This window comes from Vulpes lagopus, chromosome 8 (assembly GCF_018345385.1).
Source record: "Vulpes lagopus strain Blue_001 chromosome 8, ASM1834538v1, whole genome shotgun sequence".
NCBI classification, from domain to species: Eukaryota; Metazoa; Chordata; class Mammalia; order Carnivora; family Canidae; genus Vulpes; species Vulpes lagopus.
Window position 1 is genome coordinate 104,105,425 of NC_054831.1, and position 21,184 is coordinate 104,126,608.

At 35.1% G+C, this 21,184-nt stretch overlaps 1 protein-coding gene across 2 annotated transcripts in view; it reads left to right on the top strand.

Annotated features, from left to right (window-relative positions):
* Positions 1–21,184, top strand: part of BDP1 (B double prime 1, subunit of RNA polymerase III transcription initiation factor IIIB) — an 89,926-nt gene that overhangs the window by 15,061 nt on the left and 53,681 nt on the right. For both annotated transcript variants that reach the window (XM_041766694.1, XM_041766695.1), the window contains exons 8-16: positions 4,246–4,300; positions 7,416–7,559; positions 10,406–10,684; positions 11,445–11,592; positions 14,639–14,797; positions 15,504–15,663; positions 17,854–17,945; positions 19,001–19,199; positions 19,961–20,073. In XM_041766694.1, the coding sequence (XP_041622628.1) occupies positions 4,246–4,300; positions 7,416–7,559; positions 10,406–10,684; positions 11,445–11,592; positions 14,639–14,797; positions 15,504–15,663; positions 17,854–17,945; positions 19,001–19,199; positions 19,961–20,073 (1,349 nt within the window). The remainder of the gene's footprint in view (positions 1–4,245; positions 4,301–7,415; positions 7,560–10,405; positions 10,685–11,444; positions 11,593–14,638; positions 14,798–15,503; positions 15,664–17,853; positions 17,946–19,000; positions 19,200–19,960; positions 20,074–21,184) is intronic.

The window sequence follows — 21,184 nt, forward strand, 5'->3', positions numbered from 1 at the left end:
ATGTATATTGAAGTTCTTTGAGTGCATTGGCTTTTAATATTTTATCGAATTGATAATATATCATAAGTCCTTCTCTGATATATTTCACTTGGCATAATGTTTTCAGTGCCAATTCACGATGTTACAAATGGCAGGATTTCTTTACCACTAATATTCCTATACACACACCTATATGCCATATTTTCTTTATTCATTTGTCACTGGACACTAGATTGTCTTGGCTTTGTAAATAATGTTACAGTGAACAGGGGGATAGTATATCTTTTCAAGAAGATAATTTTGTTTGTTTCAGGTAAAGATGCAGAGGTAAGATTGGTGTATCATGATAATTTTGTTTTATTTTTTTGAAGAATATCCACACTATTTTCCAGTCGCTGCAGCAATTTATCCAGTCTGATGCTCTACTTTTTAATTTAATTATGTTATAGGTTGCATTTCTGGCATGAAAAAATGTTAATTGAATTCTTACGTTGACCTTTGATTAAAAATAGCATGAGATGTCTGTTGTACATTTCCATGTAATTTACTTTAAAATTCATTTACTTTAATAATTGATATGACTGGGTTTACGTCTGCCATCTCAATATTTTCCTCTTATTATGTTTTTTACTCCTTGTTTGCTGCCGCCTTTTGGGTTACTCAGATAAATTGTATTTAATTTTTTCTTTTGTACAATTTCATTCTTTATACTTCATATTCCACAAGTAATAAACTCTTAAAAGTATATTCCATTTACCCTTCAGCCTTTGTGCTATTGTATATTTCACTTTTTACATAACCCAGTTTTATGTCAAACTTATTTTAAAGTCTTTTATCTTTAAAGGAAATGGAGTAGAAAAAGGAAACTAGTTTTAGTACATAGCCACGTTTAGTATTTAGCCACCATTTTTTGATGCTTATAATGTCTTACAGGTTTGAAAGGCAGATCTGCTGTTGAAAAATTCTCTCAACTTTGATTTATCTGAGGTCTCTATTTCAGCTTCACTTTTGCAGGATATTTTGCTGGATAGCCAAGTGATTTAACAGTTTTTCCTTTCAGTGTTTTAAAATGGTCATTCCATTGTCCACTGACTTCCAGTGTTTCTGATGAAGAATCGGTCATATTTATGTTATTCTTCTTCTGTATGTGATACATTGTTTTGCTCTCTCTCTGGGATCCCACTTACGTGTGTTAGTGTACATAAGATTATACTTCAGGCTCTGTTAGATTTTTTTTTTTTTTTTGTTATGTTTTGTATTTAACTTGGTTAGTTTCCATTACTCTATTCACAAGTTGAGTGTCTTTACTTTCTTTGATCTGCAGATAAGCATATTCAGTGAATGCTTCGTTTCTCATGTTCTACTTTTTATTTCTGTAATTTCCACTTGGTTATTTTTCTTAGTTTCCTTTCTTCTGCTGAGATTTCCCTATCTGTTCATTCTGTATTTTCCTTTAAATCATTGAACACATTAATAACAGGTACTTTAATTTTTTTGTCTGCTAATTTCAATGTTTATGTCGTGTTGAGATCTATTTCTGTTGAGTCTCCTTTTTTTCCTTGTGTATCACATTTTTCTGTCTTTTCTCATGTTACGGAGTTTTGTAAATTGAGTACTAGACATTGTGGATGATATATTTGATAATGTCTGGATTGTTTGTTTTTTTCCTTTAAGGAGTGTTAAATTTTATTCTAAAAGGCAGCCAATGTCTTCCCAGCCCTCCTTGTTCCTGTCAAGGCTTGGTTTTAGGCTTTAATAAGGCAAATCTAGATTGATCCTTATTCTGGGTTTCTCATCTGAACCATCAAAATAATTTGAATTACTTTTTTCTAAGTTCTCCAAGGACTGTCATATTAGTACTGTTCTAGATGCATGGGAGAGAAGGTGACTCATAGTGTATTCTTTAGGGGATTAGGGTCTAATTCTCATGGCTAGAACCCCAGTTGAGAAAGGCTGCTCCAAGACTGGTCCTTATCTCTAAGAGGTGGCTCTTCTGGTATCTGAAGTAAATGTTTGGGTGTTAACTTTCCATTTGTGTGGGCTAGAATTCTGTTACCTCCGTGTGTTATGCTCTCATTCCTGGAGTTCTCTACTAGGCCACATGCTGTGGCATGTGGAACCCAGATGTAGAATAAGGACCCATGGGATACTTCTCCTGGGCTTGTGAGGCTCCCCTTTTAAATAGCAGTCTTTCTAGAATTCCTAATGATTCTCTACTTCCTTAGCTCAGTGAGAGCTCTCCTCTCTTTGACCTTTATATCTTCTTCACTGTTTAGGAAATTTAGCCCAGTCAGAGAGCCAGGGTGAATGTTGGTACATCTTAGGTATTTCCATTCTCTCCGGAAATATGGGGTTGTAGTTTTGCTCTTGCTATTGTCCAGGGTTTGGAAATAGTTGATTCATTTATTTTGTTCAGTGGTAAAGTAATTTTTGGTGTGGCTGGATGTGTTGAGTAAGCCTATAGCCAATTATTTTATCAGTGTTAGAGTTGGATATAATGGGATTTATTTTACAATCATGGAATTTAGTCTGGAAGAGTTTCTGTCTATAAATTCAATGAATAATAATACATTCTTTAAAAATGTCTTAAAATGTTATCAATTATATTCCCATTTAGGTAAAATATGCTGCAGTATTGTTTTAAAATTGAATAATACCTAAAGCTTACTGACATTTCTCCTAGGATATTTAATTTAGTGATGATAGCCTGTCATTTATGGAAGTAACTTTCAAGGAGTTTTTTATTTTTTTCAAGGAGATGTTTAAAGAATAATATCTTTGTAGGAGAAAGATGATGATCTTTGAAAAGTTGTATGTTACTTGGTAGTAAGATTTATGAAGAAAAGACTGGGAGAAAAAAAAAAAAGAAAAGACTGGGAAAAAAGAGTAACAATTAGATAAAAAGATATTAAAATCCTGTGAAGTTGTTTAAAGAATGGGCAAGGCTAAACTAAAGAGATTAAAAATGTGCCCTTGAATGATAAACAGTAAAGGAAGACAAGAAATTGAATTTCTTTTTTAAGTCACAGTACGGGTTGGGTTCTTTTCGGGGAAGAAAGAGGCCATGAAGTACTTTGTTTTGTGTGATTTTCTCTTTTTTCCCAATATAAAGATTTTTGTATTTTCAATAAACGTTTTTAGACTACTAATTTATGGAAGAGAGAAATTGGTGATTTCTTCTCTCCAGGATATTTATGCATGATTAGACATTCTCAAACACAAGTGTATACTCTCACACTTCATAATGACTTCAGGATGGATTGAACCTTAAATTTTAACCATCTCCATCTTAATGAAAGTAATCTGGAGTGCAACTTAGAATGGTGTGATCGTTTATTCTCAGAAAATCAAGAAATGTGCCTTAATATAAAGAAGACTCAAAAGATAAGCTTAGCCTTACTAAAAAATTATTTTGCTTCTTTATAGTCTCTCCTCAATGCCATAAAAATCATTAGAATAATAACATATTTAACTTGATGTGAAGAATATATTAGTTTTTGAAGTGCTAATATTAGTTAGCTTAATTGATTGACAGTTTGATTTGTTACTAGGCTAGTTGGCTTTATTTTTTTGTATCTTCTATAAATCTAGCTTCCATTGCTGATTTATGCTGTTGATTATAAGGAGGTTCAAAGAGTTCAGTATAAATCTTTATCCCTATTATTAAAACACTGAAGGTTTAAGTTGCTTGCCTATTGGCAAAGATGTTATTTAGAAGAGAACCATTTGTTATTATAAGAATTTGTTTTAATACTTACTTTTAAATGTAATCCGCTTTTTTTGAAGATCTTCAGATCTTTTTTATTTTTAAAGAATTTACTTATTTATTTGAGAGAGAGATTACAAGTAGGGGGAGTGGCGGAGGGAGAGGGAGAAGCAGGCTCCCTACTGAGCATGGAGCCGGATCCGGCGCTCCATCCCAGGACTCTGACATCATTACCTGAGCTGAAGGCAGATGCTTAACTGACTGAATCACCCAGGTGTCCCATTTTTTCTTTCTTTTTTTTTGAGAGAGAGAGAGAGAGAGAGAGAAAGAAAACATGTGTGAGTGAGGAGGGGCAGAGGGAGAGTGAGAGAGAATCTCAAACAGACTTCACGCCCAGTGCAGAGCCTGATATGAGACTCTGTCTCATGACCCTGAGATCGTGACCTGAGCAGAAATCAAGAGTCCGATGCCTAACCATTGAGCCACCCAGACACCCCTGTAATCTTCACTTTTTTAATGGGAGAAAATTACTATAGGCTTTTGTCTTCTTTTATTAACAGAATAAATTTAAACGTGAAGAGAAAACAAATGGATGGAGAATAGACAAAGCCTTTCGTAAGTATTAAGACCTCTTTTGAAACGTTATCACTGGAGATCTTAAAAAATGACCAATGTTTTATCTTTGGATTCACTGTGTTTTAGATTTGTTTTGTCTCTTTATTGTCATAGGAAGAATGAGACTGGAGATTTTTCTCTTCAGCAGTGCAGGTCTGGGAGCTGATAACAGATCTATAGGCAAGGGATTAGCTAAAACATCAAGAAGCCCAAGTAAGCCGAGTTCTGAGTTCCAGAAGTTAAAGAGGAACTGAAGATAACTATTTTTTTTTTAAGATTTATTTATTTATTTTAGAGAGAGATGGAGAGAGCTCCTCTGGGGGAGGGGCAGAGAGTGAGGGAGAGAGAGCATCTCAAGCTGTCTAACCCAGTGCTACCTTCCAGAACCCTGAGATCATGACCTGAGCCAAAATCAAGAGTTGAATGCTCAACTGACTGAGCCATCCATCCATGTGTCCCTGAAGACACCATTTCTAAATTTTTTTTTTTTGAGGGATCTGTATTCAAGAAGTTGTTTCTGAAGAACTTACACTATAGATGATTCCTTCTAGTGGTCATTCATTAACTTAACAATACTGAACACCTCCTGTGTGCTACTTAATGTTCTAGGCAGAGGATGTAATGGTGAACAGGGCATTTGAGAAACCTGTTTTTAGAGCTGTCAGTCTAATTAGATAGCTGAGAGGAGAAAATAAGCAGAAAGTGAGTAATTTCTAAGAAGAAGAGGGAGTGAAGAGTGGATGTGTAGATTGAGTGGTCAGGAAAGTTTTCTCCGAAAAGATGGCATTTTAATTTTGACCTGATTTGAAAGAGTGCTATACATTTTTCAGCTTTTAAGTAATAGCCTCATTAAAATTAACTTTTTTTTGTTTTTTGTTTGAGTCCAGAGGAAAACGTCAAGGGATCTGTACAGCAAAACAAAATTGAGTGCATTGTTTAAAATAGTTCCTATAAGGATGCCTGGCTAGCTCAGTCAGAAGAGCATATGACTCTTGATTTTGGGATCATGCGTTAGAGCCCCATGTTGGCTGTACAGATTACTAAAAAAGTAAACTTAAAAAAAACCAAAAAGATTTGACACTTATTTAAAAAAATAATAAAGTAGTACTTATATTCTTTGTGTGGAAGACAGTTCTCAATGTTTCATGATAAATAAATGAACTCCGTGTCCATTTCCTGTAGTGCTAATCTGAGAACAAAACTTCTACTGAGGATTGATGTTATATAGCCTGTGTGTTTACTTTATGAGTAGACACTAAGGTAGATGACTAGACTCTACACCCAGTGTTGTACAGGATTCTCAGGGACACCCTTCCAGGAGTGGCTCCTGGAAGAATTGTTTTGGTCCTCATCCTTCTCCATTTTGGAGAGGTGGTCCTGAAACTGTGTATTATGTTGAGTGCATTATAAGAAAAAAAGAATCCATATATCTGTAAAGGCTTTATGGGGTGTGGAGCCATTGTTAAAACCGTTATTGTAGCTATATTCACTGATTTGGGTGCTTTGTAGTGGAAAATTAAAAAAAAAATTAAGTCCCCCATTTTTTTTCTTCTATAACTTCTATGTTCAATTCCTTTGAAAATTATTTTATTTTTTAAAAGTTTATTTATTTAAGCAATTTCTAGTCCCAACGTGGGGCTTAAACTCCAACCCCAAGATTAAGAGCTGCATGTTCTACTGACTGAGTCACAGCCAGGTGCCCCATCCTCTGAGAATGATTTTAATGCTGTATTTTTCAGAATCATTGTTGTGGAGGGTCAGAACAGAAAAAGGCTGAATCCACAATAATCAGGGCCTTCAGGAATCCCAGGTTTGGGGTTGGTTTCTTGAGGCTAATTTACTTTTTTATGATATATATATGTTTTTGAGGCCATGTTGTAACCATCTTGCAATTAAACCAATCTTGGGGCTTATGTGTATAGAACATAATTTTCTCTACATTCATTGTAATTTAGATGTAGATGTTAGACAAAGATTTGACTCCTGTAATGTTTTGATTCCTGATTTATTCGTGGCTCTCTCTTCCTCTCCTCCGTCTTGTTCTCCTCCTCCTCTCCTTCTCCTTTTTTTTTTTTTTTAAATTTTTAAAAGTAGGCTCCACATGTAACACGGCCTTGAACTCAAGACCTTGAGATCAAGAGTCAAATGACTCAGTCTCCTGACTGAGCCTGCAAGTCACCCCATTCATGGCTCTTCCTTATGTAATGGATGTTGATAAGTATTTAGTAAATGTGATCCTGATCGCAATTCATTTGTTTCCTTGTTTGCTTATACTTGGATAAATAGTGAAAGGGGTGTAATGAACAGAGGACATGTGGTGGTGGAGAGGCTTTTGAGGAATTAGTCATCTAAGTTGTCTTAAAGTTGGTTGATAATATACTTACAGTGCAATTTATATTTTGAGCTTTGACAAAGAGTATACCCGTGTAACCACCACCTGAAACAAAGGTATGAAACATTTTCACTACTCTAGAAAGGCCCCTTGTATCCCTTTCTAGTCAGTTTCCACAGACATCCTGATGCAGGGCAACCATCGTTTTTATTTGAATCATCGTCGGTTAGTTGGCTTAGCCTGTACTAGAACTTCTTATTCATGGCATCATACACTATGTAGTCTTTTATTCTTTTTTTTTTTTGTACTCTTTTATATCTGACTTAGCATTTTTGAGATTCTCTTACAATATCACTTATATCAGTATGTGGTTCCTTTTTAATTTTTTTTTTTAAAGATTTATTTATTTATGATAGAGAGAGAGGCAGAGACATAGGCAGAAGGAGAAGCAGGGTCCATGCCGGGAGCCCGATGCGGGACTCGATCCCGGGACTCGAGGATCGCGCCCTGGGCCAAAGGCAGCTGCTGAACCGCTGAGCCACCCAGGGATCCCCCTTTTTAATTTTTTTTTATTATTTTATTATTATTTTTTTAATTTTTTTTTTAAACTGCAGCTTATTCCTCTTTATTGCTGTTTTCCTTTGTTTGACTGTAGTATAGTGACTAGAGTTGGTTATCCATTCTCCTCATAAGCCCATTTGCTTTTGATGTCATATCATGATACTTAAATTCTTCTTTAAAAATAAAAACTTGAAGTTTCTTTTTCTTTCTTTTTTTAAACAGAGGAAAAGCGCCCTTTTGACTTCGATTTTTTTGCTCATTTGCTTCAGAAAGTTCTTGCCGAAGAAGAGAAAAGAAAACAAAAATCTGTTAAAAATCAGAGCGTAAAGGAGAAGAAATCCTCTAAACCACGGAAAAATGTAAAAGGTAGAGTAAAAGAAAGTGTGTTCTGTTATTTAATAATAGACTTAGAGTCTTATCACTCAGGTCTTGAGCATTCCTTTGTAGTTCAGGTAGTTGAGATCATTAGGGCATCCAATAGGGGAGAATTGATTTTTCTTGGCTTTCGGTTATCTGGCCCAAAATAGTACTTCTTTGTAAATTTTATGATTGGCATGGTGGGGTTATTTGACATCTTTCTTGAACTAGAGTGTAGTTGTAGCTAATAAAAGAGCGTTGGAATTTGGAGGTGTCATGTTTGGTTACTTACTGTCATTTTCCTTTGTAAAACCTGGTACAAAATTCTAATATTTAAAAACTGGAACTCTGATACTTCTGCTTTTGACTGAATTGTATTGTTTGAGTACAATTTATATCTGAGGGTTAATGTTGACCTGTACTAGGTAGAAACTTGTTTATATGTAGGTTTTACTATTTTTAGACATGTAATTTCTTAATTATTTGAATTGTGATCTAAGAGGACAGTGGTTATATTCTAGAGCTTTAAAGAATCATGGAACTGTATGGAATTTTGTATGTTAGGTAGTCTGCATTCCAGACCCTTTCCATTTGTTGTCACTTGGAAACAGCCCTGGAGATACTGTTCTTTTTCCTTGTGTCTCACAGTTTTAGTAGTGGCAGAGGCAAGACTTGAACCTGGGGCCGTAAGTGCCTGCTCTGGGGGTCTGCAAGACTACTGCTAGGTTTGATTTCTTGCTAGTAGACTCATAAGATCCAGCATATGGTTATACAAACAGCTGAGATTTGTTACAGTGAAAGAATATGGAATAAAATCAGCAGAGAGAAAAGACGTGGCTCAAAGTGTAGGGGAATCTAGGTGCAAGCTTACAAGAGTCCTTTCCCCTAGAGTCACACAGAATGTGCTTCATTTGTGTAGCAGCAAGTCATGAAGAGATATGTAGCAAGTTGTCTATCAGCAAAGCTTATTAGAAACTCAGTATCCGGGCAGCCCGGTGGCTCAGCGGTTTAGCGCCACCTTCAGCTCAGGGCGTGATCCTGGGACGCGGGATCGAGTCCCATGTTGGGCTCCCTGCATGGAGCCTGCTTCTCCCTCTGCCTGTGTCTCTGCCTCTCCATCTCTCTCTCTGTGTCTCATGAATAAATAAATAAGTAAAATCTTAAAAAAAAAAAAAAGAAAGAAACTCAATATCTAAGATTTTTATTGGACACTGGTCATGTAGACACCATCTCTGCCTTGTACTTAAGGAATTTGGAACTCGCAAAACAAAAATAATTGGCATAAATCACATTGTTGGTACGAACATTTTATTTTATTTTTTATTTTTTAAAGATTTTATTAATTTATTCATAGAGACACAGAAAGAGAGAGGCAGAGATACAGGCAGAGGGAGAAGCAGGCTCCATGCAGGGAGCCTGATGCGGGACTGGATCCCGGGTCTCCGGGATCACACCCTAGACCGAAGGTGGCGCTAAACCGCTGAGCTACCGGGGCTGCCCAATATGAACATTTTAGGCACAGTGAACCACTTTTGTGGATTCTCCTGACCTCACCTTTCTAGGCACAGCCCAAAGGCCAACCTTTTAAGCAGGTCTTTGAAGGGATAGCAGTGAGGTCTGCTACATTAACTCTCTTCTGCACAGAGTAATCTAGCATTTATTTTTTCTGGAGTTTGATGTCTGTATCATTTAAAAAATAGTATTGGTAACTACAAAATTATTTCATTCTTTAGTCGTTTCTTTGACTTACTATATTTGGCTATGGGAGATAGATATATTAAAATAGATAGATTAACATCATCCTATTACAGGTGATAGCATACATAACTCATTGTATCTTAATGTGAGAATTTTGAGATATATTATTGTAAGTCTCATAATTTCAAAATTACTGTTTATTACTCTGGTAGAGAATCCAGTGTTACCTTTTCAGTTTTAAAATCTTGTTATGGCTTTTTTTTTTCTTCTGAGCAAAAATAAATGACATTGAATTTTATTATTTTTTAAATTAGGTATTTTTAGGGAAGATGTCTTGGTCGATTGTGGTTGTGATGTTAAGTTTGCTTTTGATTGATGTCTCCATGGTGCTCTTTCGTACTTGATTTTTAAAAATTTATTGTTTTCATCTTTTGATACAGTTAACTGTTAATATCCCTTCATAAAAAGGGCACTAGAAATGGTTTAAAAATATTTGTTAGAAAGATTATTCATTGAAAAATAAATGATGTGGAAAATAAATTTGTTGAATTCTCTGTTGTATCCTGCCCTCAAATAAAATTGTCCAGATTTTCTAGGAATAACTATGAGTAAACACTTCTGTTCAAGTGTATGTGTGTCTTAGAAATATGTAATTATTTTTGCTTAATAAAAATGGTATCATACTATGTATATGTTCTTCTGCAGCTTGAGTTTTTTGTGCAACTATAGTTTTTGAAATCTTTTACATTACTGCTTATAAGCATACTTCATTATTATTTGTTGTGAGAAGTTTTTTTTTTTTTTAATTTATTTATTTATTTATGATAGTCACACACACAGAGAGAGAGGCAGAGACACAGGCAGAGGGAGAAACAGGCTCCATGCACCGGGAGCCCGATGTGGGATTCGATCCCGGGTCTCCAGGATCGCGCCCTGGGCCAAAGGCAGGCGCCAAACCGCTGCGCCACCCAGGGATCCCCTGTTGTGAGAAGTTTTATAGCATAAGTATATTAAAGTTCTTGAGTCATTTCCAGTTGGCTGTTTTAGGTTGTCTTCAAACTTTTGCCCACATATCCTCGAGTATTTATCTTCTCCATCTTTAAGAATTTTTCTGTAGATTATTTCTATGTTTATAACAACATCTCTTATTTTCAAAGTGAAAAAAGTTGCCAGCGAAGGACGAAATGATGATCCAGATGTATCTCTGAGCACCAAAATTTCAGACCCAGAAGCATCTCAAAAGGATGCTCAGATAGTTGAAGGACAAGAGTCTCAGACTTTAACAGGACAGGATTCAGAACAGATTGCATTAGAACCAGACCTAAATCAAAAGAAAAGAAGAAGAAAGAATCAGGATGAAGTTGGCAAACAAGTAAAAAATCTTTCAGAAAGTCCCACTGTTCAATCAGGTCATTCTACAGGAGAAAAATGCAAAAGTAAGTTTTTAAAATATATTAATAGTCCCTATAATACTTAAGAAGATGTGTATTGTAGTATGATGTGTAATTTAAATACTTCTGGGTAGCAGCAACTAGTAACGCTTAAATTTTGTATTTTATATTCATGTACTGTGTTAAGTCTTTTGGTTTTTATTTTTTAAGATTTTATTTATTTATTCATGAGATACACAGAGAGAGAGGCAGAGACACAGGTAGAGGGTGAAGCCGGCTCCATGCAGAGAACCTGATGTGGGACTCAAACTGGGATCTCCAGGATCAGGCCCTGAGCTGAAGGTGGCGCTAAACCACTGAGCCACCCAGGGATCCCTTATTTTTATTTTTTTAAAAAGACTTTATTCATGAGAGACACAGAGAGAAAGAAAGAGAGGCAGAGACACAGGCAGAGGGAGAAGCAGGTTCCATGCAGGGAGCCCGATGTGGGACTCGATCCTGGGACTCCGGGATCACACCCTGAGCCAAAGGCAGATGCTCTGGCAGCCCGGGTGGCTCAGCGGTTGGCGCTGCCTTCAGCCCGGGGCCTGATCCTGGAGTCCTGGGATCGAGTTCCACGTCTGGCTCCCTGCATGGAGCCTGCTTCTCCCTCTGCCTGTGTCTCTGCCTCTCTCTCTATCTCTCTGTGACTATCATAAATAAATAAAAATTAAAAAAAAAAAAAAGAATTTAATGACTTTCTATTTAAAAAAAAAAAAGGTAGATGTTTTCATTTTTTAGAATAACATGCATTTTGTATTTGTAGATAAAGGTCAGTCTTTAAGGCCTGAGATAAATGAAGATGAAGGCAATAAGGAACAGAAACTTCCTTGCGTACAAAACATTGATGACATTGTGGATTTATCCTCCATTGAAAAGGCTGAGAACAGAACTGACCCTATGCTTTTATCAAGGTATTTTTCTATACCTTTACTGGCTTCGTTTACATCTTCTGTTACTGAGAGGGGAGTGTGAAGTCTCCAACTCTAATTATGAATTTGCCTTTTCTTTACTCTTTTCTGCTCAATTTGTTTTTTTTTTTTTTTTCATGTCTTTTGAAGCTCCTGTTAGGTACCTACATATCTAAGATTGTTGTATCTTGATGAAATCACCCTTTTATCATTTGTGTGTGTTATTTGATATTGCTGTTTGTTTTCGTGCTTACTTTGCTACATCTGTTGTCTTATAGTTGTTAGTGTTTGCCTGGGTTTCTTTTTTCTTTTCCTTTGTTTCCTTTCGTTTCCTTTTTCCTTTCCTTTTTCCTTTCCTTTCCTTCTTTCCTTTCCTTTCCTTTCCTTCTTTCCTTTCCTTTCCGAGAGAGCGAGCACAAGGGTGGGGCAAGTTAGAGGTGGCCCTGAGATTATGACCTAAGCTGAAATCAGAAGTGGGATGCTTAATCAGCTGAGCCATGCTGGTGCCTCTGACTGGCTTATTTCACTTAGCATAATGTTTTCAGGTTTCACCTGTGTTGCAGCATATGATGATGTTTTCTTCTTTTTTATGGCTAAAATAATTGTGTGCATGTATCACATTGTGTGCATGTATCACATTTTCTTTATTCTTTCATCTGTCAGTGAACATTTAGATTGTTTCCATCTCTCAGCTCTTTTAAATATTACTCTAATAAACATTGGAATGCAGAAAGCTATTTGAGGTCTTATTTCCTTTTCTTATAGATAAATACCCAGAAGAGGGATTGATGAATCATATAGTTCTGTTTTTAATTTTTTGATATTTTTTGTTTTTTTAAGGTAATCTCAACCCCCATCGTGGGGCTCATACAACCCCAAGATTGAGAGCCACATGCTCTACCGACTGAGCCAACCAGGCATCCCTCTATTTTTAATTTTTTGAGGAGCCTCCCTGCTCTTTGTCACAGTGGCTATGCTGTTTTACCTTCCCATCAACAGTGCACAGAGATACCAGTTTTTTTTTTTTTTTTTTAAGATTTTATTTATTTATTCATGAGAGGCAGAGGCATAGAGAAGCAGGCTCCATGCAGGAAGCCCGATGTGGGACTCGATCCTGGAACTCTGGGATCACACCCTGAGCCAAAGGCAGACGCTCAACTGCTGAGCCACCCAGGTGTCCCAGATACCAGTTTTCCATGTCCTCACCAATACTTGTTATTTTCTATTTTCTTTGTGTTTTGAAAACGGTTATTCAGACCTGTGTGAGGTGATACTTCATTATGGTTTTTGCTATGTATATATTTTTATTTTATTTATTTATTTATGAGACACAGAGTGAGAGAGGCACAGACACAGGCAGAGGGAGAAGCAGGCTCTCTGCTGCCGAGAGCCTGATGTGGGACTCGATCCCAGGACCCCAGGATCACGCCCTGAGCCAAACGCAGGTGCTCAACCACTGAGCCACCCAGGTGCCCCTTCATTATAGTTTTGATTTGCATTTCCTTAATTAGTGATATTGAGGATCTTTACATATACTTATTGGCTGTTTGTGTGTTGTCTTTGGAGAAATATCTCTTCATTTCCTTTTCATATTTTTAATTAGGTTATTTTAATTGAATTATAGCATTCTTTTTATATTTTAGATATTAAGCTTGTGTCAGATAGTTTACAAATATATTCTCCCATTCCATAGGTTGTCTTTTGATTTTGTTGATTATTTCCTTTGCTGTGCTGAAGCTGTTTAGTTTGATATTGTCCCACTTGTCCCTTTGTGCTAGTTTTTTCATCAGTTTGGAAGATTAATAGTTTCTTTGAAGCTGAGCCATGGACCTTGGGTCCTTAATTTGCTAAGTGATGGACATCTAAATTATGACTTCAGAGATACAACTAATTTTATAAACTACATGCAAAAGATACTATGCCTTTTTTTAGCGGAAAAACAACCCTGTAGTGACTAATATCCTAACTGGTTTTATAAAACAATGAGCTGATTCTAAAATTATTAATCACACAAGAGCAAAGGGTCATGAGTAGTAAATATAATTTGAAAAACAATATTTCTGAGGAGGAAATACATTAATACTTACTCTAAAGCTAGAGTAAAAACATATATTTTAAAAGTAAAAAAACAACAACAAAAAAAGCTAGAGTAATTATAGCAGTGTATTACTGGCCCAGGGACAAATTGACTCAGGAAAACTGAATATAAAACCTAAGGAATAAAATGTAGGAATCTGTACATAGCAAAGATAGCAGTAGAAATTAGTGAATGAAGATTGAGTGAACTATTCATTAGATGTTAGATCTAATATTAAGTAATACTAAATAATGTTAGATCCTTATTTCACCCTGCATGCTAAATTTCTGATTGATTAAAGGGTACACGTAAAAGGCAAATCTTTAAAACTTTTAGAGAAGGTGTTGGGAAGTATCTTTCTGATGTCAAGGATTTCTTAAGATATAAAAAGCAAAACTTTAAAAGGTAAAATTGACGAATTTGATTGCAGTAAACTCAGATATTTGGTAAAAGTTTTTGTAGAGAAAGTGAAAGACAAGCTACTGTTTGGGATGTTTTATGGGTAATATCTAATCAAAAAATAATACTTAAAGAGCTCTTACTGATTAGTTGGGAAAAGACAATAGAAAAAATGGGGGGGGGGAGTCATGTCCATCACCCTATTACCCCATTCCCAGTCCACCTCCCCTCTAGCAACCCTCAGGTTGTTCCCTATAGTAAAGTATTGTCAGCAGGCTCCATGCTCATTCTGGAGCCTGACTCAGGGCTCGATCTCATGATCTTAAGATATGATCTGAGCCTAAATCAAGAGTTGGATGCTTAACAGACCAAGCCACTCAGGCACTCCTGAAGGTACAGTTTTTAATAAGATGATACAAGATGGATCATAGAAAAGCCAAAATATTGATACTGATAATTCCAAAATATGAAATATCATTTTCCGAAGTGGTTTTATATATTAGAAAAGTATTTTAAGTAGTAAAACATGTATTACTATGGATTCTATTCTTCCTGATGTTTTCATCTGCTTAGTGGTCAACAAGATGCTGTGTCATCAGCAACTGAAGCTTCAGAATCAAGCCCTTCAGATTTGCCTTCATCAGAAGCTGTAATTAGTGCACTGTGTGAAGTGGATAATGCTGAAAGTAATTGTACAGAAGAAAGGAGTGTTGACCTAAAAAATAAATCACTGTAAGTATTTTACATGGTAGGATTTTAAAATTTATTTGCAAAATTGTAATGATTTCTTAAGAAATGATAATGTTTTCTTTAGGGATTAGAAAGGGATGGTACACCATTTAATGTATAGTTGTACCGTGGTCTGAATGTGACATAAAGGCTTATCACTTTGTATTTGATTACAGAAAATTTTCTTTCATATCAAATGTATAATCATGATAGGAATTTTATGCATAGTGGTGACTTACACTGAAATTCTAAAATAATCTGCCTGCAGCTCCCCCTGCTTATGTGTGTGCATGCTGTCTCTCAATAAATTTAAAAATTTTTTTTAAGATTTTATTTATGTATTTGACAGAGAGATAGTGCTCAAGTAGGGGGAGTGAGAGAGGGAGAAGAACCTTGGGATCATGACCTGAGCTGAAGGCAGATACTTAACCAAATGAGCCACCCAGGTGCCCCTAAGTAAAATCTTAAAAAATATTGATGCTGAATAACTTGTTTTTAATATCTAATAGAATAAATTAGTTACCTCTCTTGGCTCTTTCAGTTGTCTTTGCTATCCTTATTGTAAGTAAGCTTAAGGGACTTCTTTTCTACTTTTGAGTGAGTTTTTAAAGAATTATTTTGAGAATTTTGTTGGATTATACCTGCATATTAGTGCAATTTATTACATAATGTTCATTTTAAATAATGATAAATAATAATTGTTTTTTAGGGAAACTGATCAGTCCAGAAATGTTAAACTGGTAGGAAGAAGACAATTACAGAGACCTAAACCCAATTTATCAAGGGCAGTTGGGAAGAAAACTGTTCTTTCACAAGATAAAACAGATGCAGAGACCAAGATGTTACATGCAGAAATGTCAAAAGAAAAGGTACAGACTAAAAAACACTTTATGGAAAATAAAATCACAAAAATTTTCCCTAGTTGGGAGTAAAATTGTGTAACTTATAATAAGTACATGATAGTGTAACTGATACTAGAACTAAGATACAAGAACTTACATATGAATATTAAATGTTAATATTAAATAATCTTAATTATTTCCTGTTGATGCATTTAAGAACCTAGGACAAATCATTTCAATTATACTCATTAGCAACAGATCTCTCTCATTTATATAAACTTTGTATTAAAAATATTTTTAACCAGTTTTACATAAAATTATATCCACAATCATTTCCCAAACACAGACGTCCTTTATCCTTCATAAACTTTGTCTTTCTTTTTATGTATGTAAACATTTTTGTAGTTTTAAATCATAACATACAAAATATTTAAAACTTCTTTCTCTGAAACTACTTAACATTTTCTTGGGCTTAATCTTTTTTTTTTTTTTGGGCTTAATCTTTTAATAGCTGTATCAGATTAACACATTACTGATTTACCTAAGCATTTTCTTTTTTTTTTTTTTTAAAGATTTTATTTTATTTTTTTAATTTTTATTTATTTATGATAGTCACAGAGAGAGAGAGAGAGAGAGGCAGAGACATAGGCAGAGGGAGAAGCAGGCTCCATGCACCGGGAGCCCGATGTGGGATTCGATCCCGGGTCTCCAGGATCGCACCCTGGGCCAAAGGCAAGCGCCAAACCACTGCACCACCCAGGGATCCCTACCTAAGCATTTTCTAATGGTAGTCATTTAATTTGTTTCCATTTTTTTAACTCCCATAAATAAGAGCAAATGATTTTGTAAATAGCAATTTCTTTTTTTTTTTTTTAAAGATTTTATTTATTTATTCATGATAGTCATAGAGAGAGAGAGAGAGGCAGAGACACAGGCAGAGGGAGAAGCAGGCTCCATGCAGGGAGCCCGACACAGGACTCGATCCCTGATCTCCAGGATCGCGCCCTGGGCGAAAGGCAGGCGCTAAACCGCTGCGCCACCCAGGGATCCCTAAATAGCAATTTCTTTAGGAAAAAGGCAGAAGATAAATTTCCAAAGGAGATGTGATTAATGGGTCAGAGTATTTTAAATTTATTTGGCTTTTGTTATTGTCAAATGACATTCAAAAAAAAAGAATTTATTTACATTGTTATAGGCACTAAATGAATGTTCCTGTTTATGTATATTTCTGCTAGCATTATATTGTTTAAATTTTTGCTAAAATACATTTAAAATACTAGCTTTATCCCCTTGTCTGTGAAGTATCTTTTTTATTATACTTTTTATAATAAAATTATATTAGTATAATTTTGTGAAAATCAAGAAAATTGGGAAATTACAGATTCATATAAAAATTATTTTTTATTTTTTTATTTTTGTTTTTATTTTTATTTTTTTTTAAAGATTCATATAAAAATTAAGACAGGGCAGCCCCGATGGCTCAGCGGTTTGGTGCTGCCTTCAGCCCAGGGTGTGATCCTGGAGACCCGGGATTGAGTCCCATGTCAGGGTCTCTGAATGCAACCTGCTTCTCCCTCTGCCTGTGTCTCTGCCCCTCTCTCTTTGTCTCTAATGAATAAATAAATAAAATCTTAAAAAAAATTTAAGACAAAAATTACTTGTAATTTCATTATTCAGATGCAAATAACCTTTTAGCAAATGTCCTTCCAGCTTTTCTATTACAAAATTTAGTATTAATTCAGTTTTGTACCCTTCTTTGGTGCTTTACATTTCATGAATATTTTTCCATATTATTAAATATTCTTTGAAACTATGGTCTTCAGTGACTTCATAATAGTCTGTCAATGGGTATAACTGAATTTAACCATTTACTCATTATTGGATATTTTGTCCACTCCATAGTGTTTGGTATTTTATATAATGTTCTCGTGAACATTCTTGTACTTTGTCTGAATATTTACTTAGAGTCTTAGAAATGGTATTAGGGAATGAACATTTTTAAAGCTCTGGAAAGCAAAAGGCTTTCCAGAAAGGGTAGGCCAGTTTTTGCTCCTGTCAGTAATAGATGGGATTATGTGTTTTATAATATTCACAACTGCATTGATGATTTTTAAAACTCTATGAACAAAAAATGAAATTCATTGTTTTTAATTTCCATTTATCAAATTTGGACTTTTCTATGTTAAGTTGATAAAATGTAAAAAATTGAATTTATAGAATCACATGGAAAAGGATAAAGTCAATACATTGGACATTTCTGGAATGGAGAAAACAGAGAGAGAGAATCCAGAAGCTGAGACTGTTTCTAAGTAAGTATTTAGAAGTAGAGAAACTAGTAGCTTTTAAGAGTGACTGTAATAACTTCTCTACTGGATAATGTCTGAATTTTATTTCCGGTTAGTGTACTTAAGTCTTCTTTTAGGGGCACCTGAGTGGCTCAGCGATTGGGCATCTGCCTTTGGCTCAGAGCATGATTGAGTCCCGTATCGGGCTCCCCACAGGGAGCCTGCTTCTCCCTCTGCCTGTGTCTCTGCCTCTCTCTGTTTGTCTCTCATGAATAAATAAACAAAATCTTAAAAAAAGTAATCTTTTAACTATAAGTGTATTGAAACATTCAGTAGTGTTCTTTGTGTTACTGGAGAAATAAATTATGATACAAAACCATTGAGTTAACAATTACATTTCTTCCTCTACTTATTAACAAGATTTTAACAAAGTTTTGTTAGCTTAATTAATGGTTAAGCTGGGAAGTTTTATTTACAGCAGGAGATGTCAAGAGGGAATATTTAACTTGGAATGTAGATTCTTATTCTAATATGAATCTGAGCCATTGGATTCTGGACTATATTTATAATCTTTGTGTAGTACCCTGGAGGTATACATAAAAAACTAGTATTCTTAGTGGAGAATAGTATTAAATATGTGTCAGGTATAGACTGTTTCAGTTTTGTGAGCAAGTGATTCTTATATTTAGGGTTCTGGGATTATGTTTGTTCCAAAGTATTAGGGTATAGAAATGTATCTTTTTTTTTTTTTAAAGATTTTATTTTATTTTTTTATTTATTCATGAGAGACACAGAGCGAGAGAGAGAGAGAGGCAGAGACACAGGCAGAGGGAGAAGCAGGCCCCATGCAGGGAGCCCGATGTGGGACTCGATCCCGGGTCTCCAGGATCACACCCCGGCCTGCAGGCGGCACTAAACTGCTGCGCCACCAGGGCTGCCCAGAAATGTATCTTTGAAGATGTTTTTGAGGACACTTGTTATTATATTTGTTTTCCAAATTGTTTACTTATACCTTGGAGAATGGAATACTGAAAACAAATATGGGATTTCAGAATAACCGTGATTTTATTCTCTTGTAGTTCTAGCTTGAATGAAAAACTTTGTGTGCAGGAAGATGATCAAACAAAGGCTCTCAGACCAGCACGACTGAGGGGCCGATTGCAAAGGCCAAAGCCAAATGTACGTAAAGCTGCTGAAAGAAAAGAAATTCTTGCATCACAGGAAAAAATTGAGGGCAGTGTAAAAAAGAATGAAAGTGAATCCTGTATTTCTAGAGAGGTAAGTACTCTGATTCATCCCAGTTTTTTTTTGTAAAACAACTGCTTAAACCTTCTTTAACCCCCACCCATTTAAACCGCAAGACTATACAATTGTGTACATTGCGTATTTAAAACTCTCAGAGCCAGTAGCTCTGCTACTTGTAAAGCCACTAAACCGCAATCTAGATTTTGAGTATTTTCATAATGGAGCATCTGCTTTGATGATACCTCATGTTTGACTTGACTCCCCCCGTCCATCATTTAGATGTTTGAATTACACTCCTTTTTTGAAAATATAGCTAGGTAGGTGAATTTTAACTCTGGCTTAAACAGCTTCCTTCTAAAATAGAATTCCAATAACAAAGATTATAAATTTTAGGTTATTTACATAGTAACTAGTCTTTGTGTTAAGAGTAAGAATTCAAGTCAGAGTTTGAGATTTGAATTTCTTTTGTTATAATTCTCAAAGTCTATACTGTAATGGTAATAATCAGAAGATAGACCCCTGGGAATAATTCTAACAGATGAGACTAGAGTGTGCAGTAACTTGTTTCTGATTAGGAGAGAAAGGATGGGGGCTTTGAGATAAGGTAGAAGGTGGCAGCTTACGAAATTTTTAAAGATATTTAAGTAATATTAAAAAGTGTCCCTTGAATATCATCATATAGTTTTGAAATGTTCACCATTTTCCCTGTACTCAAATTGGATAAGATTTTCAATGCAACTTTTTTATAAATGGGTGGTTCATTGTGAAATCTTAAAAATATGTTTGTTATTAAGAGTCCTGAACAAATAGAAGATAAGTCAAGTAAAGATTTTGACTCTGAAGACATCATATCACAATCTGAGAAAGAAGATAATTTTTTTCAAATGAATGTTAATGAATGTCTAAGGTAAGCATCAACTTATGGGTTATGTAATCTTTGAATTTTGTATAAAGTTTTAGAAGTATTTAATCTGTTTACTAAAACAAAAGCAAGAAAAAATAAAAGCAAATCATATTGATTTGTTTTCTGTATCAAATTACATAATATTCACAAATATAACTTCATTTTTCAAGGCAATTTATGTCATAGCTTTCATGCTAATTTCCCAGTTATGTGTGATTTGATGAGTTAATTTACTCATAAATTAGACCTGAATTTAAAAAAAGAAATTAGACCTGAATTAGCAATTAGCAGTATCAGTTAACATGCATATTAGATTAAATGTATATGTCCAGATGTGAAATGCAGCTTATTCTATTTGTTTCTTTGGATTAGATTGATCTACATATGACCTTTATTTAAGGTTCACAGAAATTTTTTTTTTTTTTAATTTTTATTTATTTATGATAGTCACAGAGAGAGAGAGAGAGAGAGAGGCAGATACACAGGCAGAGGGAGAAGCAGGCTCCATGCACCGGGAGCCTGATGTGGGATTCGATCCCGGGTCTCCAGGATCGCGCCCTGGGCCAAAGGCAGGCACCAAACCGCTGCGCCACCCAGGGATCCCAGGTTCACAGAAATTTTATGTAGAAACTCATATGTCTCTTAGCCACATGTGGCTCTTTTTTTTTTTGTTTTGTTTTGTTTTTTTGTTTTTTTTTTTTTCCACATGTGGCTCTTTATATTTGTTATTTCCCCTCTGGATGGTACCTAACAAAATCAGTGGAACTAGTAGAATACTTTTGAAAATGTCTTTGGAAATGTTCAATGTACACAAAAGTAGTGAGAACAGAATAATGGGACTCTCATGTACTACTATGTAGTTTCAACTATTACTAGAATTTTAAGAATCTTTACATTTAAAGTCTGGGCTTTCTTATACTCTCTTGTTTATTTTTTTATTTTTATTTTTTTTTTACTCTCGTTTATTTTTTTAATTATTATTTATTTATTTATTTATTATTATTTTTTACTCCCTTGTTTAGATCATACTTCAATCTGGCTATTTGAGATGCTGCTCAAATCTGGCCATTTAATTTTGTTGCTTAACTCTTAAGGCATATATCTGGATAAAGGA